Here is a 24,820-nt window from a genome sequence, read left to right on the forward strand (position 1 = left end):
AATAATAATAATATATTCCAGGCATTTACTTTGACTCTTCCATAGAATTTAATTCTTAAATAATGGGGGACAAAAAACAGACTACTTATTTATTTTTGCTGGGTCAAGTAGGGTTAAGTGACTTGCCCAGGGTTACACAGCTAGGAAGTGCTAAAATAGATAAGCCAGATTTGAACTCAGACTTCAGGGCTGGTGCTCCATCCACTGCACCACCTAGCTACCCCCAGCCACTTTATTATGGGCCTCCTTTGTGACAACTTTTTTCTTCTAACTTTTATAATAAATTTGTTTTGTGTTTAAAATTTTTGTACTTCTATTTTATGTGACCCATTAGGTCCTGAGGGCAAAAATTTTTCAGTTCAATTTAATCAGTTATCCATTTTGGTTTTTCCTAATTTGTATCTATTCCTTGTTTAACAATTAAGAAAGCCTCACACAATCTGGCAGAGAAATGATCTGTTTAATATTAAGATCATATATATATTTTGAATTTACTATGGAATATTGCATAAGGTAGTAATATAAGATTAATTTCTGCTAGGCTGCTTTCCAGTTTTCCTAGAAGTGTGTTTTGTTTTGTTTTGTTTTTAAATCAATTTGGGAATTCTTTCCTAATAATTTATGTATTCTGGTTTTTTGAACTTTAGGTTACTTAGTTGCATTCTTTCTGATTCCATGATCTAGTCTATTCTATTGATATGCTTCGCTATAATTTAAGCAATGTTGATTTTTTTTTTTTTTTTTTAAAGCACAGTAGTTACTAGAGATATGGAATATTGCAAGCATTTCCAGAAGAGGTGACTGAATAATTAGTTTTACTTAATTGGTTTGTTTTATTACAAAAGACTTTACAAAATAGGAAAGAGTTGTAAATGTTTATTTTTTTAAATCAGTATAATTCTTCAAAAACACAATTTAAGCACTAGTAACATTCTTTTTCATTTCATGCCTTCTTTTTACCCCAGATCTTTTGTTTCTGCAAAAAAATTTTGTCATTTATCCAGTTCCCTTAAATAAACCTTTGATTTGGTTCATTTGACATAGCATTAAAACTGTAAATTAACTTTGATATTTACTATATTGGTATAATGCAGTTGTGAGCATAGAAAAATTTGCAAGCTACTTAGCTTCTTGTTACTTTTAGGATCTCTGTGACTGAAGCTGTGACATAGAAGTTATATAATTCTATTAGACTGTTCTGTAAGTATTTTATAATTGCTTCAAAGAGTTTATTATTGATTTGTTATACAGAAATATGTAAAATTTTGTGAGTTAATTTTATAGTATAAAATTCTAAACTATTAATTTTCTCAATTAGTATTTTCACTGATTTCATAGCATTTTATAAGTAAACCATCATATCTTCATCAATTAGGGATAATTTTTTTTCATCTACATCTTTATGCCTTTATTTTCTTTCTCATGTCAGAAAAGAGGCACAGTTGATAAAGCACTCAGCCTGGATTAAGGAAAACCTCGGTTCAAATCTGACCTCCAACTAGCTTGTGCCTCTAGGCAAGTTACTTTCATCTCTGCCTGTTAATTTCCTCTTAAAAATGGAGATAATAACACCCATTTTCCAAAGTTGTGGTGAAAAATCAAATTATTTAAAATTTATAATGTATTTCATATAGTATGTGACATATTGTTTAATAAATGCTTGTTCTCTTCACTTTCCTAATTAATTGTACTATCATTTCTAAAATTATTTCAAATAATAAGGTAAAGAATGGCTATCATTCCTTTAATGCTACATTTACTAAGGAATTATTTAGTATAGCCCTATTGCACACAATCCTGCTCAGTTAAAGTTTTAGACACAGTTTTCTATTTTAAAAAAGGTTCTTCAATGTTAACATTTTAGAAGGTTTTTTAGCATGAGTATTGTATTTTATCAAAGACTTTCACTATGTTAAGATAATCATGTGGTTTTAAACAGCTTTTTAATGATAAATCATGTTAATTGCTTTTTGAATATAAAAAAAACTCTTGCATCCCTGATATGAACCCCATTTGGTTAAAATTTACTGGATTACTTTCAGTAGTCAATATGACAATATTTTATTCACAATATTTGAAACAATTAATGACACTGGTCTACAGTATTTTTTCTGTGCTTTTAATCTTCCCTGGTTTATGGATTAGTAATATATTTAATTCACAAAAGAAGTCTAATGAAAGCATTTCTTTCTCAATTCTGGATAATTTCTGTAGTACTGGCACTACTTCTTTAAAATTTAGAAAGAATTATCCCATGAATCTATTAAGATCAGAAGTCTTTTTCTTTGGTCAATTTGTGTCTTACAAAAATTCCATTCCATTTAGTTCTGTTTCCATTTCTGAAAAGAGATTATTTAGAATCTTTATTTGGGCTTCTGTTAGTTTAAATAGTTTACATTTGGGGGCCTAGTCCTCTAATTACACTGTCCACAATATGCTTGACTTTCTACCTTCTTTTTTTAATTAGACTGGCTAAAGTTTATCAATTTTGCTAGTATTTTCAAATATTCAAAATTCTGAACCCCAAATAAGAGAGCAGTACATTTATTGCTCAACCTCAAGACTGTGAAACAGTTTAAACTTTTAATCCATTTCTTGCAGGAAAACTCAAAATGATTTCCCACACACCTTACAGAAGGAAGAAGGTAGAACATAGTCTTTTATCTCTTGCAATGGGCCAAGTCCCTCCCCCATCTGGCTGGTGTGATGAGATTACCATTCTTTCTCAACCCTCCTACAACATGCACCCCATAATATGTCATCTCTCCGGCTACATACATTGGATGACCACGAAAATGAGCCTTAGCTCCTTCTGGAGAGAATTTCATATTTGTGAAGCAATGAATTAGGCATACTCAAGCTAAGCTGTGACCTTCTTCTTTCAGCTTTTTTTTTTTTTTTTTTTTTTAAACTATACAACTAGTTCTGCCCAGTTTTACGTAGTTGCAACTGGTTTCAGCAGATTCCTTGCTCCCCCCTCCTCTATACTACTTTTGATTCCAGACTTCCAGTTTTCCTTAACTATGGGAACATAACCATTCATTGTTTCTCACACAAAGAACTAGCTTTTAGGTTTTTTGCAATTCTTTTAGATTTTTTTTTTTTGTTTCCAATTTATAAATTTAATATATCTTATTGTTTATTTCAGATTTGTTGGCTTCTGAATTTCCAAAACTACATAATGTCTTTTTCTACTCTGTTAATATAGTTTTATGGATATATTCCCTCTGAAGACAGACTTAGCTGACTTCCAGAAATTTTAATTTCATCATTATAATTTTCTTTCAAATAAATGTTAATTGCCATTATGATTCAAATATATATTCAAATAAATACTACTATTATTACTTGTTACCTCACTCACTTATTTAAATCTCCATTTATATCTATTGCTTTCATTTGTGGTCCCTGAACTGACTGTTATTTTTGTTGTGCTCCAGTCTATTACGGATATTTTCACTGGTGTGAAGTTTCATGTCATACTAAGAAATATTTATATTCTTTAGCATTCATCTTTAACTCTTCAGTTTTTTCAAGAATATGTTCAATTCTACACTTTTTTCCTTTTGTTTATTTATTGTCTATTGAATTTGGAAAGACACTTAAAGTATTGTGAATTTGGATGCTAAACGATGTATAAGGTCATTAGTAGTAAGCATTAAGTAAGTGTCTTTTATATTCACTATGTGCCAGGTATGAATTAAATGATAGGGATACAAAGAAAGGAAAAAAAAAAAAACAGTCCCAATCCTCAGAGAACTGAGAATTAGATGGTGGGAGAAAGGAGAAAATATGGAAACAAATATGTACATACAAGCTGTGTGGTTCAGAAATGGTGAGGGGTCACTATTTAATCCAAAAAATGCTGGAGATCTCTAGAAGCAAAGCAAAGTTTATTATATATTCTCCCCGAGAAGGACGTCCCACCCATCAAAGAAGCATCTTCTGGGGCAGGGTTAACACTTTTAATCCCTAACGCAAATACCCCCTTCTCACCACTAACCATCATCCTCATTGGCTGAGGGTCTTATATTCTAAACGTGGGAACTACCAAAAAAATTTGAACTTGACCAATAAGTACATAGTTGCTCATATTTGACTGAAAATAAGGAGAAAATGATGGGAGTATAGCAGGAAGGGGACTTAAGTAGGCCCTTGACTCAATCTTCAAAGTCCTTCAGGTCTACTCAAATTCTTAAGTAGATGAAGCCTAACTCGATTTTCACAATTGTCTTGAAAGATCTCACATCTCATCTTGTTCAAGCTATATATAGTAAATAATCAATGGAAGGTGTTAGAGTTCAAATGTTGGAGTTTGTTCTTCTCAAAGCACAGCCGGTTTAGAGGCTTGGAGCCCTTCGGATGTCTCCAAATCCAAAGGTTCTGTCCTTCAGCCTCTGCCTCTGCTTTCTTCTGCCTCCAACCAAGCCCAGCCACCAACTTGCCGCGGAGAGAGGGCTTCTGGCGTAGCTCCACTGAAATCCGTCAAAGTGTTCTCTGCACCAGAGTCGTTCCTCTCGAGTCCAGCGCGATCAGCCAGCCAAGAGGAAAAAATGTATTCTGCCATAGATCCCTCATCGCTGGCCTTTTATCTGCCTCTTCTGAGAGAATGGGATTATGCGTTTTCTCCCATAGTGCTCTCTGGCCCAATGAGGTGTGGCCTCCTCCAATGGAGGTGTGAACTCCCTGAAAGTAGAAAGTCTACTTTGTGAAGCTAGCATACTTGTGGACTCCAATGAGTAAAGGTGGGAACACAAGCCTTGTCTTGATTAGTTCTGGCCAAAACATCTTCTTGTAAGATTAGATCAACTCTAATTAGTTAGTAGTTAGTAAGGATTCCAACATCTCCCCCTTTCTTTTGTTTTAAAACATAGGGGGTTTCTGAGGGGGTACACATAAATCCATCAATATGGGCCAGAACTTTGTAACAGATATACATGGTATACATAAATCCATCAATATGGGAGGCATTATACATAATTTACATGAGCACATAGCAATATAACACAGGCTAGTAGTAATGTAACAAATAACAAGAATCAATCTGAAAATTTACACGTCCATAAGTCCTAGAAACAGTCCAATAGGATTCCATTGTCCATTAGTTCATGTGCCAGGAATCTAATAATTCTTGTGAGCACAATCAACAACAGAACCACCCGATATTTCTTGGGTCTTCTCCTTTGTTTCAAGGGTCTGCTCCAACTTTCTGCGATGGACAAGGCGAATGCGGCTCGTAGGCACCCATCTGATTCCTTCTCCACTTGTAGAGATGCAAGCAAATCCTCTCCCCCAAGCAGTTAGCCTATCTGGTCCCTTCCATTCACCACTTTCTGGGTCTCTCCACATCACCTGGCGATTATCTAAAGATAGTGGAGCTGCTCGCACTGGACACTGCTCTTCTGGTGGGTTATAAAACCTGTCTGCTGGAGCCAGTGCATCTTTATCAAAGATTAAAAAATTAATGGTATAGAGAACTAAATTTAGAAGTTCTCTAGGGTTACCCGTGGCTCCCCCTTTCTTTTGTTTTTGGAGGAGTGTCTTAATGTCTCTGTTTCTTCTTTCTACTATTGCTTGACCTTGAGGATTGAAGGGTATGCCAGTAGTTTGTAGAATCTTATACTGTGCACAAAAGTGTTCAAAATGTTTGGAGGTATATGCCGGTCCATTATCCGTTTTTATTTCTTGTGGCACACCCATAATTGCGAATGCTTGAATGAGGAATTCAGTGACCACTCGGGCTGTCTCTTTTGCTGCTGGCATGGCAAAAGTGAATCCTGAAAAGGTGTCTACCACAACGTGGATAAAAGACAGACGACCAAAAGATTTATAATGGGTCACATCCATTTGCCAGATTTCATTGGGTCTCAAACCACGAGGGTTCTTCCCTGGAGGCAGTGTAGGAGCGTGGAAGGGAAGGCAAGCTGTACAGCTTTTCACTATGCTCCTAGCTTCTTCTTTTGTAATCCCAAACTGTAAACGCAAAGCTCGAGCAGCCTGATGGTATTTAGAATGGGATTCCTGGGCCTCCTGAAATAAAGGCGTACTGGCCAACATAGTTAAAAGGCTATCTGCCTTTGAATTTCCATCAAAAATAGGACTTGGAAGTCCACTATGTGAATGGACATGCAGGATATAAATCTTTCCTGGATGCTTTCTCACTTGCTCTTGAAGTTCCTTAAAGAGCTGATATATATTAGAAGCTGCAAATTTTATTTGGGCTGTGGCAATTCTTTGTACCACACCTACTGAATAGGCTAAATCAGATATTATATTTATGTCGCCTGGGTAATAAGTGAGAGCTAGCATGATCGCATATAATTCGTTCTGCTGAGTGGACTGAAAAGGAGTTCTGACTACTCTTTTTACGGTTAGATCATGAGAGTATACAGCACAAATATTTTGTTTGGCTGCGTCTGTAAAAATGGTTGGTCCTTCAAGAGGAACCTTAGAAACCTTCTCCTCAAAAATCCATTGCCAATTATGCAGTAGTCTGGTTATCTTTAATGGAGATCCATGTGCAAAATTTGGAGCCATGGCCAATAAAATCTGCCACTCTGCAGATATTCACAGCATACATTAATTTGTGCATTTGTATAGAAGGTATATATCTTGTCAGGTCTTGTCCCAGATAATTGTACTGCTCGCTTAATGGCCTTTAATAGAATTCTAGCCACAAGCACTGGGTAAGGCGTAAGGCTTTGTTCTGGTTGTGCTGGGAGGTTCACCCACTCTATCACACTGTCTCCTTGATGAAGGACTACTGTGGGTGCTTCTTTCGTAGCAAAAACTGATATTTCCAAGGGTTTTTGAGTTACTCTCTCAACTACATTGGATAAAGCCAGTTCAACTTCTCTCAAGGTCTCTTGAGCTTCTTTTGTAAGCCGGCATGGTGAATTTAAAGCAGTGTCTCCCCTTAAAATGTCATATAGGGGTTGCAATTGATTGGTAGTTAAACCTAATACTGGACGCATCCATTGGATATCTCCTATTAATTTTTGGAAATCATTTAAGGTGTTCAACCTCTCTGTTCTTAAAGACAGTTTTTGTAGTGTAAGTGCCTTAGAATATATTTCATATCCTAAATATTGAAAAGGAGCATGCCTTTGAATTTTTTCTGTAGCGATATGAAGTTTGTAGTATCTTAGTGTTTCTATGGTTTTTTGTAGACATGCTTCTAGAATTTGTTCCTCAGGTGCACATCCCAATATATCATCCATATAATGTAATAGCATAACTTTTGGAAATGCTTTTCTTATTGGAGCAAGAGCAGCAGCAACATACATTTGACATATAGTGGGGCTGTTCTTCATTCCCTGTGGCAAAACCGTCCATTCATATCTTTTATAAGGCTCAGCTAAATTGACACTGGGCACCAAAAAGGCAAATCTCTTCATATCCTCCTTATCCAGAGGAATAGAATAGAAACAATCCTTGATGTCTATAACCAAAGAGGCCATTCTCTAGGAAGCTGAGTAGGAGATGGAAATCCAGGCTGAAGAGTTCCCACAGTTTCCATCTGTTCGTTCACTTTTCTTAAATCAGTGAGCATCCTCCATTTTCCCGATTTTTTTTTTACAACGAACACTGGTGAATTCCAAGGACTTAGAGAAGGTTGTAAATGCCCTTGTTCAAGCTGCTCCTGTACTATATCTAATAAGGCCTGAATTTTATCGCTACTTAAGGGCCACTGTTCTATCCACACTGGTGTATCAGTTTTCCATTGGATAGGAATAGGTGAAAGTGTTGGCAGGCCTTCAACAGCAGCCCTGCTTAAAAAACCGAAGTACTCATTTTTAACCCCAATTGTTGTAAAACGTCTCTTCCCCACAGATTGATGGGGATTTTTTCAACTATAAAAGGAGTAAAAAACTCCTGTTTTGCCTTCAAAAGTCCATCTCATAGGGGCAGCACTAACTTCAGCTGCTATTGATCCTCCTACTCCAGACATATAGGTGTCTGCTTTAATCTTTGGCCAGTGACTGGGCCAACTGGCACCTCTAATAACTGTACGATCCGCACCTGTGTCTACCAATCCTTCCAATGGTAGGCCATTTATATAGATAGTGAGCATAGGTCGGTCAGCCGTTACTGCTGCTGTCCAGTATATTCCTGGATTTTGTGGTCTGGAGTCAGAACCTGGGTGACTATCACGAGGCTGCTTATTAGGATTCTGTATGAGTAAACCTGATGCTACTACGTCTCCTGGGTGATAAGTCACACATTGTCTACCTATATTAGTGACTGGGATATTATCTACACATTCCCCAGTTTCCCACATTAGTGTGTGGATGGACACTGTTTTGTACATACAAGGAGGTGAAATGGCCAAGCCTACTGTGCCTGGAGGTAGGGGATCCATAGGCTGGAGAGGAACAGATTTCACCTCTCCAGGGGGTATCTCAGTTGTCCCAGCTGCATACAGCTCTATTCTCCCCAATTGTAATTCCCTTCTGCCATCAGGTTGCTTCCTGGCTGGTTGACTGTGTAATCCCCTTTTCCCATCATATGGCTTTCTGGCTGACTGGTCATGTCTGGGTACTGGACTTCTAGGCACTCTCTGGGTGCACCATTGGCTGCCATCATGCCCCAAGTGTTTTTTGCCTTGGGCCCTGGGGCTGGGCCCCTCATCCCGTTTCCCTGAATCTGTCTGCATTCTGAGGCCCAATGGAAGCCTCTGTTGCATTTTGGACATGGGGTTTGGGGTCTTGTTCTCCCACCTTGTTTTCCCATTCTATCTCTATACCAACATTGAGCTTTCAGATGTCCTACTTTTCCACACTGAAAGCATCTGCGAATCTCTCTGGAAGTCCCTTGCCAAGAGGGACTCTGTCTTCTCATGTTTGGATTTTTGGAAGTCTGCATCATAGCCTGGCTATAAAAGGCACCTGTGCCCACTGTGGCACAGCGTCTTATGAGCTCCTCTAAAGGAGCATCCTTGCGCAGTCCTAGTATAATTCTTCTGGAAACCTCATTAGCATTCTCCTTAGCAAGTTGCCTTATCAAAATGTCTGTTATTGCATTTTCTCCATTTGTTCTTATGATAGCTGTTTGCAAACGTCCTACAAAGTCAGCAAAGGGTTCATTTGGCCCTTGTGTTATTTTTGTGAAGGCCCCTCCCTTGTCGTCTTTATTGTGAAGAGAAGCCCACACTTTGATAGCATTATCAGCAATTTGCTGATATGCTGCTACAGAATAACCAATTTGTGCTGCGACATCTGCATAAGGACCTGTACCTGTTAGTAGGTCACAGGTGATTGCAGTATGAACTCCACTTTGAATATTTTGTTGGGCTTGTATCCTACAGAGTTCACTATATTCAGAAAGCCACAAGTAGTTCTGTCCAGGTTCTAGGCATATTTTTGCTATCGATTTCCAGTCATTAGGGGTCAAGATTTCAAAAGACAAATTTTGTAATAGCATCTTAACATAAGCTGATGTAGCCCCATAAAGAGTGCAAGCTTTTTTCGGGTCTTTGAGGATTTCTATATCAAAAGGTGAGTATCTTCTACTTTCTTGACCTGAAGAATTAAACTGTTGAATTACAGGAAAAATGTGGTGTTGAAATTCTGATACATTTTTCCCTTCTTCTCTGGCCTTAATTAGTCCCTTTTGCAATCTACTCATAGGAGGAGGTGCTGGATGCTGGGGGGGAGGTGCTGGATACTGGGGGGGAGGTGCTGGCGCTGTCACTGCCCCCCCCCCCCCACTACCCCTCCTCCCTCCATCCCAGAGTGTGGAGTTGATGGAGGAGAGCCAATTACCTGCTCCTTAGGTGGGGCTGAAGCTGCCTCAGATTCACCCCACCCTTGAGCCTCACTTAAGTCTCCCTGCCCTGTGAGGATATGGCCATTAAACTGTTCTTTGTCTTCCTCCTTTATCTCAGGCTTCCCCCTTTGGCTATTCCTAGAGTTTTTTCTTTTTCTCCTAGAACAAGTACGGTATTTTAAGGCCATCTGTATCGTATTGTATAAAAAGAATACTTCAATGGAAACTGAACGAGGACCGTTTTCATTGTAATATGCGGAGAGCTGTTGACCAACCAATGCCCAGTTTTTAAGAGAGATTTTCTCTTCCTCTAAGAGCCAAGGGGAGGTGCGTTTTAATGTAGCCAGAAGTCTAGCTGCCTAAACCCAAGTTACAAGTAGCCCTTGATCTTCTATCAGCTTAAGCAGGCTTTCTATAGCACCACTCCTGGGTGGGGCTGGGGTTGGGGGGGTTGGGGTGGGGGATGGAGAATCTTTACCTAGGATCTGTCCCATTTCAGCCAAAAAAGGTTGTACTCACTCAGTTCCTGGTCACTGGAGACTTCTTCAGTGAAAGTAGGGTCCTTGGTTCCCACGCTTGGGCGCCAAATGTTAGAGTTCAAATGTTGGAGTTTGTTCTTCTCTGAGCACAGCCGGTTTAGAGGCTTGGAGCCCTTCGGATGTCTCCAAATCCAAAGGTTCTGTCCTTCAGCCTCTACCTCTGCTTTCTTCTGCCTCCAACCAAGACAGAGATGGAAGGTCTCTCTTATCTCCTTCTGGGGAGCCCAGCCACCAACTTGCCACGGAGAGAGGGCTTCTGGCGTAGCTCCACTGAAATCCGTCAAAGTGTTCTCTGCACCAGAGTCGTTCCTCTCGAGTCCAGCGCGATCAGCCAGCCAAGAGGAAAAAATGTATTCTGCCATAGATCCCTCATCGCTGGCCTTTTATCTGCCTCTTCTGAGAGAATGGGATTATGGGTTTTCTCCCATAGTGCTCTCTGGCCCAATGAGCTTTAAGGGAGGTGTGGACTCCCTGAAAGTAGAAAGTCTACTTTGTGAAGCTAGCATACTTGTGGACTCCAATGAGTAAAGGTGGGAACACAAGCCTTGTCTTGATTAGTTCTACTTAGTACCTTGTTTCAGGTTCTGGCCAAAACATCTTCTTGTAAGATTAGATCAACTCTAATTAGTTAGTAGTTAGTAAGGATTCCAACAGGAAGGGATAAATTAGAATGAAAAGAAACTAGAAAAAGCTTTTTTTATCTATGTATCTAAGATAAGATTTCAGCTTTGACTTGAAGGAAGTTAGGAATTTGGAGAAAAAGAGATGAAGAGAGTGAGCAATCCAGGCAATAGAGATAGCCATATAAAATGCTCAGGATTTAGAGACCAATATTTCACATTGTCAACCAAATTAAGGTCAAACTGGTTACATAATTTACTGATAAAGGGTGATACAAGCAAATTAGGGGAACATGGAATAATGTACCTGTCAGTTATGAATAAGGAAAGAATTTATGACAAAACAAGAGACAAACTATTATAGGATATAATATAGATAATTTTGATAACATGAAATTTAGAAGTTTTTGCACAAACAAAACCAATGCAGTCAAATAAGGAGGAAAACAGGAAACTGGGGGCAAATGTTTTACAGAAAGTTTTTCTGATAAAGCCCTCATTTCTCAAATATATAAAGAAATCTATACAGAGAAAGAGAACATATGGAGATTCAAATATGCAGAGAAAAATCTATAAGTAATTTCCCAAGTATGAACAGTTTTCAAAAGAAGAAATCAAAGTCCTTAATAGTCATACAGAAAAATCCTCAATCACTATGAAAATTAAATTAACTAAGGTATAACCTCACGCCTATTAGACAGACTAATACTATAGAAAAATAATGACAGAAAAAGAAACTTTTAAAGATTGGAGGGGTTGTGAAAAAATAGGGACAGTAACAGAGAAGTTGTGAACTGATCCAACCTTTCTGGAGAGCAATTGGAACTATGTCCAAAAGGTATAAAACTGTGCATACCTTTTTATCGGCAATAACACTAGTAGGTCACAGTGCCAAAGAGATGAAGGAAAAGGGTCCACAATGAGTTCTTGCTTTACTCAAATTCATATTAGATCTGATACCCCAGCAGTCCCAAATCAATTCCTCCTCCCCTGGAAAAGTCCTCCAATGTAGGCACTGAGGCCACTTGAATTGCAAGGGGTACCAGATCCTGATGCTACACTGGTGGCAGCAGCCCTCCTGGATAAGGCAGGGTAAGGCACAGCCCCAAGAGGGGAGGAAGAGCTGCATAGAATCATCTACTTAAAGTGAGAACTGTCTGTATAGGGACAAAAATATTTACAATTCTTTTAGTGGTGGTGAAGAATTGGAAACTATGGGAATGCCCAACATTGGCTCAACAAGTTGTGGTAAATAATTGCAGGAGAATTCTATTGGATTCTAAGTAATAAGAAACAGGATAATTTCAGAAAAATCTTGAAAGACTACATAAACTGATGCAAAATGAAATGAGTAAAACCAGTAGAACATTGTATACAGTAACAGCAATAGTGTATAATGGATCAATTGTGAACGGCTTAGTTATTCTCAGCAATATAATGATCCAAAAGCAATTCCAAAGGGATTATGGTAAAAAATACTATCCATCTCCACAGAAAGTCCTGATGAAATCTGAGTACAGACAACACTAATTTTTCTGCTTTTAAAAAAAAATTAAAATTTTAATTTCTCCTTTTTTAGCAACATAGAATGCTTTCTCAAAGCTGGCAGAGGGTGAGAGGAAGGGAAAGAATTCAAAAATTAAAAAAAAAAAAAAAAAGCTTAAATGAATGCTAAAAATAAACACAAATTTTTTAAAAGACCAAAAAATTATGTCAGATAAAAAGGATAAAAGTATTGTCCCAGAGTAGAAATTTTCCTGTTTCTCCATGTCCTCCCTATGATTATCATACCACTCCACTCAGCAGTTGTCATTAAATCTCTTTGTGTACATGTTCTCCAACCTTTATGGATCTCAGTTACCTCCACTATATCAGATTTCTTTTCTGAAGCAGGATGCTATCCTTGGACACAAAATTTTCTCAGCAGTAGTGCTCTAAGCACCAAATCCCTACGGACTCTTATCCACTGTAAGATCCCCAATACCTAACATAAAACTTCTTTTCCTCTGTGGGAACATTTTTAAGTGGCCAGCACAGATTTCCTTTTTGAAGAAGATGAGGTGAGATCTTTCAAGACAGTTGTGAAAATCGAGTAAGGCTTCACCTATTTCAGAGTTGGAGTAGGCCTAAAGGTCTTTGAGCATTGATTTAAGGGCATACTTAAGTCCCCTTCCTGCTATACTCCCATGACATCATTTTCTCCCTATTTCGATTAAATATGAGTAATTATGTACTTATTAGTCAAGTTCAATTTCTTGAGTAGTTCCTACATTTAGAATGTAAGACCCTCAGCCAATAAGGATAATGGCCAGTGGTGGGAGGGGTATTTACATTAGGGCTATTTAAAGTATAAAACCTGTCCCAAAAGGTGTCCCCTCCTTTTGATTGCCTGCTCGATGAAGAAAGAACATACAATAAATTTTGCTTTGCTCCTAGAGATACCTCCAGCTTTTTATTAAATGGTGACCCCTCATCATTCTGAGCCACACATTTTCTTTTCCCATTTCAATTCTTCTCTTACTTTTGTCTATACACACTCTTCTTACTGAAAGACACTCTGTCTCTTGATTCTGAGACAATCACTCAGACTAGATCCCATGCCTGAAATCATTTGTCTGATCTGATAACTAACGTCCCTGGCTTTCTTTAAGACCCAAATAAAATTGCTGAAAGCCTCCCCTAATTACCCTTAATTCTTATTTTACTTTCCTTCCTTTTTATGGAAGAGGTATGGGGAGGGGGAGAGGGAGAGCGAGGGGTGTTCCTATATTTTCTTTTACAACAGGATTATTATGGAAATGACTATGTGTGTATAACCTCTATCAAATGGTTTCAGTTGGGGCAGGGAGGGAGGAAGGGAGAGAATTTGGAACTCAAAAATTTTAAAGCTAATGTTAAAAATTGTTTCTGTGTGTAACTAAGAGAAAACAATTTTTTTTTTTTTTTAAAGAAAGAAATGATGAAGCAATAGTTAAAAAAAAAAAAAACCTGGGAAGATTTTGCATGAATTAATGTACTATGAAGAAAAGAGAACCAGTAAACAAGATGCACAAAGACAACAATAAAGTCAAATAATTTTCAAAGACTTAGAAATTCCGATCAGCATAATGACCAACAACAAATCCAAAAGACTAATGAAAAATACTACTAACCTCTTAATAGAAAGGTGAGTATAAAATAATCAAAGAGATGAAGAAATTACTGATAGGGTACAGAGAAAAAAGAGAAAGATATTTGTGGGCTTCTAAACAAACATAACCAAAATCTAGAAATAATAGGTTACAGAAACAAATGCTACTAGCAAAGTTACATTTCCCATCATTTGTAATGTAAAATTCATTGTTTTGGGGTAATAACTTATTTTTTAAAAAATACTTGATTCTGCAACAAATCAATAAATTATTTCTCCATCCTTTGCTTACTTCTTGGAAACATGATCCAACAACATAATCCAGTATTTAAATTGGAAAGATGATCAATTTAGATAACTTAGATACATCCTTATAAAAACTTAATTTTAAAACAAATATATTGACATCTTATGATGGATGCTTCAAAACTGGGTATGGTTAGCAGAGGAACTGATAAAAGTTAATTCTTTAGGCAAGCAAGAAGAAGGCATTGAAAACTGAGATCAGTTTAGTTCCTTGGTCCCACCCTCTAAAGATAATTCAGTTAGAAATCCAAGTTATGTCAAGACTCTGAGGCTAAATTTTCTCTATAAAATAACTTATGGCCCATGATTTTATTATTACCTTCTTCTGGGTCAGCCAGCCATAGCACTCTGTTTAATGGTGTCTTTCTTCTTACTCTCCCCTTCCCCATGCTATGTGGTATCTTCCGTAAATCCAATATGCTTGTCAACCCCACTTCTCCTTACAGCTAACTAAATATTTTAGGGTGCTAAGTCCCTTTCAGGATTAGCCTGCCAGCTAAGGCTAACTTCATGGAGTACTCCCTTTCTACTGAGTAAAATTGTGATTTTCATTGACGAATTTTTCTTTCACATGCTCTACCAATTCTATTTTATAATTTACCATTCCAGGTACTTATTGTATCCATTCATTTTGTCTAAATAAATCTCACTTTTGCCAAAGAGAATGGCCATTGTGAATTCTTCACATGACTGAACCCCAATTTTTGGTGCCTGCCATCACTAGGTGATAAATCCCACATCATAAATCACATTATCCTATCTATGTAAAATCCTCTTGTATTAAAAAAGAAATAAAGTGGGAGAAAAAATTGTGATTCTAATTATACAGTAAGCAGAATAAATTAGAAATAGTGGACAATGACATCAGAAATGTTCATAAGACATTCCAATCAGAAAAAAATATCTTCCAATCTTAAAGTACAAATCACTAATTGAACATTAAATGACTTAAAGAAATCCATAAAAGTTATACTTTATTAACAAAATCATTAATTTCCTTTCTAATTACATATAGATATTCCTCAGTATCAAAGTTAAAAATATGACAAAGCTTTCTTCACTCATAAAACTACTTCTCTCCCTAACTGCCCGATTTTATGCCAAAAGTAAGGCTACGCTATTTGGACATGCTGCAGGGTAAGAGTCTATAAAGAAGCTCACACTCAAGCTGCAATAAAAAGACTGCTAAAAGACAAGTAGCAGCAAAGGTAACATCTAGAGTCAAGCCTAATAGCAATAAATGTTTAAAGAACAGGCAATGAGAATAAACATTTTTTTAACAGAAAGAATAAAGATTATCCCCCAAACAACTTTTAAAAAGACCTCAAATTCTCTTATTTTAAATACTGTACAATTAGATCGGCTCCAATAAATAGGGTACAGCTTCTAGGGAAAATATAGCAATAATTCTGAGGTCCTGTGACCTTAGAGTGCTATTGTTCTAACAATCTGTCGATGTTTCTTAAGTTTTCTGGCCTTAGAACAGTCCTGCAAACACAGCTGACTGTTAGATAATCTGCTGGTCAGTGATAACCAAATTCCTAAAACCACACCTTAGATCTACCTCTGGGCCATAAAATTAGCATGTTAATGCTATGTAGAGCAGAGATAAATTTGTCTCCTAGCTCCTGGTTCTTAACTAAATTCTTTTGAAATTTAGCCCACTTCAATTGGAGTTAGAATTACTATAAACTTTGCCTCACCTTGGAATTGGGTTCAAGACTACACATTCTTTTGAGACACCTTGCAACACTGGTCTGCAACACCAATCTTTTGGGGTTTCCTTCTGAACCTCAATACCATATTCCTACTCTTTCATCTTCACAAATACTGATCTTTCTTAATGAAAGCTCTTTAGACCTGACATGCTGAGGCATAAAAACACTGCTGACATCAAAATATACGTCATCAAATACAAAGGTCACTTTGTCCATACATTCTGAACTTCTAGTATGTTTCAAACTTTATTTTAGCCCATGCTAGTTTGTTATTCAAATAAACAAATATCTTTAAAAATTTAATTAATTTGAAATCAATAATGCTCAGAATGAAATTACTAATCATGTTATTTTTTCAACTTAACTTACAATTTGCATAATGTGACTACTGTTCTTATGGCATTAAAAATCATTGCATGAAAAAAGTTTAAACTGATTAAATCAATTCATGATGAATTAGAGAAAGCCTAACCAGAATAAAGGAGGAAATCCTAAGGATAAATAACAACACAAATATTCAATTATTCAACATTTTTCCAAATCAATTTTTTAACTACATAATTATTTCTACCAAACATTATCTTCTTTATCTGCATCATGAATCCATTTCACATGAATAGTATTAAGGGAAGGTGATAACATCATTAATACAGAGTTTGAAGAGTGCCTAAGGAACACCATAAAGTAAAACTCACCTTTCAGGTAAGCTCAGCTATTTAAAGCATTTTATTCAGTTAATGCTCTTTGTTTAGGAAAAAAAGACAAAGAAAAACTACTTTGCAAATTGATTAAAGACAAATGATAGTATAAAATATATTAAGCACATTATTCAAAAAGTTATGACATGATAATGTCTAACATTACAATTAAATTTAAGATTTTCTTCTTAAAACAGGATATGCCACGATTATCTGCTAACTGCCCACTGAATATAATACTGCTTTTACAGCTTTCAAATTCACTGCAATGGTATGAATTTTTAATGCAAAAAAGTACCAAAATGCTCACTCCTATTTTACTAATGAAAAATTCTATCTTGAGGAAATGAAAAATTATAGTAAAATAATATTATGCCGAACAAAGAAGACACATCAAAAATAAAAAAAAAAATTATATAATTACCGTGGCTGCATACTCAGCTTTATAACAGTTTTTTGTGGCAGACTATCTTGTGACTGTTGCTCACTCTCCTATAAGGATAAATAAGATACTTGATATTACTTTCAAAATTCACACTTCAGAAATGGCTGTTGTAACTGTGGTGAAGAATTTCTAACCATAAGCAGACACAATATATAAAATTTCTTCATTCATGTCAAGTCTTACCGAGGTTCAAATTTAGTTATTATGTAAGATCAAAATACATGCAATTAAATAGAAAACAAACAGAACTAACAGTTTTTAAATAACAACATCAAGTGACAAATTAGAAATCAATTTCTGATCTTTTGAAGAAGACAATTATAGGGATAACAGTAGGTACAGAGTTGGTCATCTTTGAACCCAGAATGACTTTTTGAGTCCCACCTCCAACTAGCTGCGTGCAGCAGGGCAACTTATAAGATGCATACAATATGCTAACTTAATGTGCTAGGGAAAATTTATTTACAGGGAGTTTCTTATTCTAGTAAAATCACAAGTCCAGTCCTAATTCCTATCCTAACATATATGTATAGTAGTTGGGGTTTTTGGTAATATTCAAGCATCCTCAATTTATCTTAAAGGAGACAATGAGTCAAGGATGATTTCAAAAGCTATATTTGTATAAGGCCTAGTATGTGCCAGAAGTGTGTAAAGTGCTTTCCAAGCATGACTTAATCCTTACAAAAACCCTAGGAAATAGGAGTTATTATTATCCCCATTTTACAAATGAGGAAACTGAGATAAGCAGAGGGTAAGTGACTTGTTCAGAGTTACAATGCTGTTAAGTGTCTGAGGTCATATTTAAGCAAAGGTCTTCCTGACTCCATGCCCAAAGCTCTCTCCATCTAACTGCCCCAGATATATAAGAACCAGTAAGTAAAAATTTTATCTAAGCCTGAGTTCCTGAAACAAATATAAACAATAAAAAATTCAAATGTGCTTATGAAGCTCAAATACCTATCATCTGCTAATAAACACTAATAAAAATGCAAAAGTTTAATTAAAATAATTATTAGTGTCAATAGCAAAAGTATAAATAGAATGCCAATTAATAAATAGGCTAATTTCTTTCCTGTAATAGATATTAGCTCTATGTTTAATGATTTGATACAACTTAAAAGGGACAAAAAGATTCTGTCTGAATTGAGAAAACTAAGATCATTCACAACAAACTTTCAATTGACAACACATTTTGAAGAAAAACAGAACATGACAGTATACATGTCAATCCATCTGACTGGAGTTAAGAAAAAAATGGGAACTACTTCAAATGTAATTTCTGCCATCAAAATTATAAAAACAGATTCTGAATACTAGCAATATTATTACTAACTAGATTTTATATAGTACCTATGGTGTGTTAAGACACTATAGTTAAGCTATGTCCCCCATCCAATACTTTCTAATAGGTTCATTATTACACTTACTATATATTATTTAACTTACAAGTATCATAACATTTGTTTGTTATTACAAATGGTGCCAGACATGTAAGTTTAGATTTATAGTTCAGTTGTGACTATTTGTGACTCCATAAAGGATTTGACATTTTCTTCTCCAGTAAATTAAGGCAAACAAAAGCTAACTGACTTACCAAGGGTCACACAGATTTTAAATTAAGTCTTCCTAAATTCAGGCCCAATGGATTATCTACTGAGGCATCAAGCTGCTTCTAGAGATACATTTACCTATCTACAAATGGAGAAGTCATGAGTCATGGTATATGACATTCTAGTGGAAAATGGGTTATGGGATGATTACATTTCAATGTCTCTCTAAATTACTCTTTTACACCAAATAAGAACATAACTATATGTTTCAAGGAAAAATGAAAATATTGAGTCAAACTAACCATTTGTAAGAAGGGGATGGATGGGTTAAAGCTGTAGGCATCTTTGTCCTTCAGAATGAGGATGTGAGCAGAATCTCTGATTATCGTCTTCAAGCTCATTAAAGAATGGAAAAGTCTGTGAAAAGAAAATTTACTATTCTGAGAACTAATTCAAATGCCAAGAAAATCATTTTTTAAAGTTTATTACTAATGTGATCAAAGTTTATAACGTGTGTATGTGTGTATGTCATCAAAGAAAAAGAAACTTTAATTCTCAAAAAACTCCTTCCCTGAACTCCATTTTCAGAACAAATAATATCAAAAGAAAAAAAGCTTTAAAAATTATCCTAATTTTAAAAATAACTATCAACAAAATTTCTCTATAACTGTTATACTTTCTTCTATATTTCTCTACAATGAAAAATTATGTTCAGAATAACCATCCTGATTCACTGATAAGATCCTCTATAAAAATATTATTCTAAAATTTGTAGTAGAAGAATATTGAATTTTAGCAATATTTTAAGCAAAAAGAGGTAAAAAACAAAGAAAAAGAATTTCTGACTATCCTTCACAAATCTACAAGTTAGCTGAGATGACAATTCACTTTTGGTTATACAGTCATAATCTTTTGCTTGGAGAGTAAACATTTCTAAAAAACACTATATGCATTTAAGGACTAACCTGAAAAAATTTGATAAATTAAAATACTATCATTACTATTTAAATCTTTAAAGAATCAAATTACTAGAATTCTGAAGACATCAGTAAACTCCCAACAACTAAAATTAATTCCCTCCTCATATATTATCATCCATTTGTTTATTTACAATGCATTTTTGCAAAAGTTACTTGTAAGGAGTGTCTGAAAAACTGGGCAACCAAAAAAAAAAAAAAATTCACAGGATAATACAAATTTTGGGGATGGGGTGGGAAATGTAAATCATAACCCAACCAAAGTTTTCATTCTACATACTTAAGTATTTGCTTGGACAAGGATAAATGATCTAATTTGATATACAGATATGCACATAGCTCAGTTAAGAAGAAAAAATTGGACCAAAAATTTGGAAACTAGAAACATTAGATCTCATATTCAAAAGGTAACCATGCAGAGATGAAAGAAGTATGATGATGTTTTCTCATTAGTCATCCATAAAATTTAAGGAAAGAGGATGTTTTTCAACAGCTACAATTTTATCATTGTTATCAGACTGCATTAAAAAACAATCTAATACAGGGGGTAGTGAAATAAAGGGAGGGTGACATCTAAATTTTCCCAAATTATCTCCTAAGCAATGTTAAAATGTTTCAAAATTAATTCTGAAAGAGAAGAACCAACAAAATGATGGATTGAAACAATTTTTCAGCCCAAGACAATTAATAATGTTGGCAGAAATGATCCATCTCACTGGGGTGAAAAGTGGAGCACAGCCCAGTTCCAGGCATGCTAGTACAGGCTGTGCCACAATAAACCAGTACCAGGCCTTGAGGACAATTAAATCACCAGTGGCAGCTTTCACAGGACTCGGCCCACAAACAGTAAGGGGTCATTCTCTTTATTGTCATTGGAGTAAGGACTCTGTTACACTGCCCATATGAGCTTCTGAGTTGCAGTCCCAGGGACAGTTAGGGAACTAGGAGTGAGAAACATGAAAGGCAGAAAAGAACGCTTGTGCTGACATACAGACCAAACAAATATGACCACAACTCCCCCTAATCATACCACCTTGGAAGAATTGAAGATTTATAGATCCCCAGAATTAGGTCTGAAAACAGCAGTACAAAAAACTTTTCCTGAATGAAAATTGGGATGGTGGCCCCTTCACCTCAGCAGAACACCACTTTAACATAAAGAAGTTAAAAGTCAAGGAATGGGCTAAGAAATATGAGCACAAACAATTAACAAGACCTCACACCTCAGAAAATTATTGTGATGACAGCGAAGATCAAAACAAAAACTCAAGAACAGTCACATTAACAGCTACATGCAAAGCCTCAATTATAAAGGTAAATTAGTCTCAGGCTAGGGTAAAAAAATCCCTAGAAGACCTCAAAAAGTTGTTTCATAATCAAATAAGAAAAGAAAAAATAAATAAGTGATGCAAGAAAATCATGAAAAATGAGTCAACATTTTATTAACGGAGACACTACAATAAAATAGAAGAAAATAACACTTTAAAGAATGGAAAATGGCAAAATTCATTGAAGAGAAGAGTTCCTTAAAAAAGCAGAATTAGCCATATGGAAAAAGATGTACAAAAATTCATTGAAGTGAACTACTTAATAAGTAAAATTGGCCAAATGGGGAAAAAGGTACAAAATACTCACTGAAGAAAATAATTTCTTAAAAATTAGAACGGGACAAGTGGAAAATAAAGACATCTTGATACAACAAAAAATAATAAGACAAAATCAAAAGAATAAAAGCAAAATAGAAGAAAATGTGAAATATTTCATTGGAAAAACAACTGATGTGGAAAATAGAGTCAGAAAAGAGAATTAATTGACTACCTAAAATCCAATATTTATAAAAGGAAAATAGAAACTTTCTTTCTAGAAACTGTCAAGGAAAACTGCATTGTATCCTAGAACTATAAAATTAAATAGACATTGAAAGAATCCACTATTCACTTCCTGAAAGAGAACCCAAAATAAAACTCTCAGTAATGTTAAAGCCAAATTTCAGAGCCCTCAGGTCAAGCAGAAAATATTGCAAGCACCCAGAAAGAAACAATTCAAATATCATAGAGCATCAGTCAGAATAAACCAAGATTTGGCAGCATGTATATTAAAACATCAGAATGCATGGAATGTGATATTCTAGATGACAAAGGAAGTAGGACCACGTAATCGCCTGCCCAGCAAAACTGAATATAATTCTTCACGTGGGAGAGGAAAAAAAAAAAAAAAAAAAAAAGGACACTGATTGAATTACAGAACTTGGAAGCACTTATAAGGAGACCCAAGCTGAAAAGAAAATGTAATTTTTCAATTCAAAACTCAAGAAAAGAATAAAAGGTAAGCAGGAAAGAGAAATCATGTAGGATTCAGAGTTAAACTGTTTGCATTCCTCCATAGGAAAATGATACTTTTAATTCCTAAGAACTGTATCAGGGCACAAATTTGAATTTAATAGAATGATATTCAAAACAATAAAATTAAAGGGTAAAAAAAGAGGGATGCACAGGGAGAAGGGGAAAGGAAGAGACTGAATGAGGTAAACTATCTCAAACATAAAAGAGGCAAGAAAGAAATTTTATATTGAGAAGCAAAAATGGTGGAGAAGCTTGAATCTTACTATTCAGAATTAGTTCAAAAAGGAAATAGCATACACAGTCAATTGGGCATAGAAATCTAACATATCAGGGAATTTAGAAAGGAAAAGGATAATATAAAGGTAAAGGGGGAGGGAGGAAAAGAAGGGAAAGAAGAGATCTGATTGGAGGGTATATATGTGGAAGTATTCCTCAGAAGCAAAATACTTTTGAGGAAGGATAGGGTAAAAGGAAATAGAGAAGGCTAAAAAAGGATAGGGGTGGGGATAGATGGGAAGTAGGATAAAGGGAAATACACAATACTCATAATTGTTTATGTGAATAGTCACTCATAAAACAAAAACAGATAAAGAGAATATATGACATATTCAGAAATAAAGGATAATACCATAAATAAATTAGGGGTGAATGAAATAGTTTATTTGTCAGATCTAAGGATAAGGGAAGAATTTGGACCAAAGAAGAGATGGGGAGCATTATGGGAAGTAAAATGGATAATTCTGACTATATTAATGTTGGAGACAGGAAACAAAGAGCCAAGAAGAACTAAACTCTGATACGATTAGCTAAAACCTTATTGTGAACAAACAATACATCCTAAATTCCTGAGACAAGATAATGAGTGTGTCCCAGAGAATTGGCCATTTCCGCCCCAGAACTAGATAAACGAGTATGCCCCAGGATGTCAGCCACACCTGTGGTCTGACATTCTTCTCTTTACATTGCAACCCACCACCCAGAAAACGCAGGCAGTCAAACCATATATAACTAGGCTCCTTCTTTCAATAAATGAGACTTTTTTTCACCGCAATGTAGTCTCCCTCCTCCTTCTCGCCCATTTCTCTTACAGGTCTTGTCCTCCTCGACACCCCACGAATTACGAGGTCCTGCTGGTTAGGACATATTAAATTTAAAAATCTTTGATCAAACAAACCCAAAACATCTAAGATTAGAAAGAAAGAAAGAAACTGGAGGGAAATTTTATAGTTTCTTTGATGAAGACCTCATTTTTCAAAACATATAGAAAGAAATGAATCAAATTACAAAGACTGTAAATCATTAATTAAAAATATTCTAGCTTCAGGGTAAAGATATCTAAAGCGATTTCACTTTCACAGACTGATATACATTGATCCTGGTCCAACAGAATATCAGATTTAATAGTTTTCCTAACCCTGGAAACTCCCTATTATGCTCCCAAAATGTCCACACCTCAAATGTTGCCAATAATGAGATTTTGGGTAAAAAAAGCCCAGAAGTGAAGTGGTCTGATGATCTGCCTTCTCCAACTAAATTATGTTCAAAGCAAGTTTCCTAAGATTATTTTTAAGTTTTAATTCCTCTTTTCTGTTATAAAAATAAGCTCTGTAAATCATTTCTTGAGCTCTCACCTCTGAGGAGTCGGCAAATAGCTGACCTTGCTATTAATTAGATGATTACATGGACAAGTTTTGTGCTTCAGACTTTTCTATTTCAGATAATTAATTTTTGCAATAGTCAAAGCATATGAACAGGCAGTTTTCAGAAGAAGAAATCAAAAACATGTAGTCATATGGAAAAAAATGCCCTAACTCACTATTAGTAAGAGAAATTAAAATTAAAACAATTCAAAGTTACCTCACACTTAACAAATTACTAATATGATAAAAGAAAAAAGATGTGGGAAAAATTGAGATACTAATGCACTGTTGGTGGCGTTTGTGTCTGATCCAACCATCCTAAAGACAATTTGGAACTATGTCCAAAGAGCTATAAAACTTTTTACTCTTTGACCCAACAGAACTACCATTAGATCTATATCCCAAAGGAATCAAAAAAGAAAAAAGGCAGGAGAAGAGAAGAGAACTATTAGTATAAAACAAATATAGCTTCTCTTTCTGGTGGCAAAAAAAAAAAAAAGGAAAAAAGAAAAAAGACATACCCATAAACTTGGGAATAGCTGAAAAACCTGAAGTACATGATCGTGAAGGCATTTAACCAGGCTATAAGAAACAATGAGCTGGATGCTTTTACAGAAATCTAAACTAATGCAAACTGAAGTGAACAAAATTAAGACAACAAAATTAGGAAGAGAGTAACAGCAATCTGATGATTAATTGTGAATTGACGTAACTATTCTCAGCAATACAATTATCCAAGAAAATTCCAAAGAACTCACAATGAACTTCCAGAAAAAGAGGTAGATTTGTATGATTGTATGGAGTATGATTGTAGATTGAAGCAAAAAATTTTTTTTTACTTTGTTTTTCTTTTCTTTTAATTTGAGTGTGCTTTTACAACATGATTAATAGGGAAACGTGCTGCAGTGTAAAATATATCAAGTCATTTCCCTTGTCACTGATGGGGGAAAAAAGAAAAAAAAAAATTTGGAACACAAAATTACTTTAAAAAATAAAATATCTTTACATGTGATTGAAAAAACAAAATATATTTTATTATTGTTTTTTCTAATTCAGTAAGATAATTTTTTTGGTAATTTAATTAGGT

The 24,820-nt window shown here is 35.4% G+C and overlaps 1 protein-coding gene across 1 annotated transcript in view; it reads right to left on the bottom strand.

Moving 5' to 3' along the window:
* Nucleotides 1-24,820, bottom strand: part of MAN2A1 (mannosidase alpha class 2A member 1) — a 180,702-nt gene that overhangs the window by 59,180 nt on the left and 96,702 nt on the right. Inside the window, exons 11-12 of the mRNA XM_051994766.1 lie at nucleotides 19,077-19,191; nucleotides 17,204-17,271 (exon numbers count right to left, since the gene is read on the bottom strand). Of these exons, the coding sequence (XP_051850726.1) occupies nucleotides 17,204-17,271; nucleotides 19,077-19,191 (183 nt within the window). The remainder of the gene's footprint in view (nucleotides 1-17,203; nucleotides 17,272-19,076; nucleotides 19,192-24,820) is intronic.

Source organism: Antechinus flavipes, chromosome 1 (genome assembly GCF_016432865.1).
Source record: "Antechinus flavipes isolate AdamAnt ecotype Samford, QLD, Australia chromosome 1, AdamAnt_v2, whole genome shotgun sequence".
Classification (NCBI taxonomy): Eukaryota; Metazoa; Chordata; class Mammalia; order Dasyuromorphia; family Dasyuridae; genus Antechinus; species Antechinus flavipes.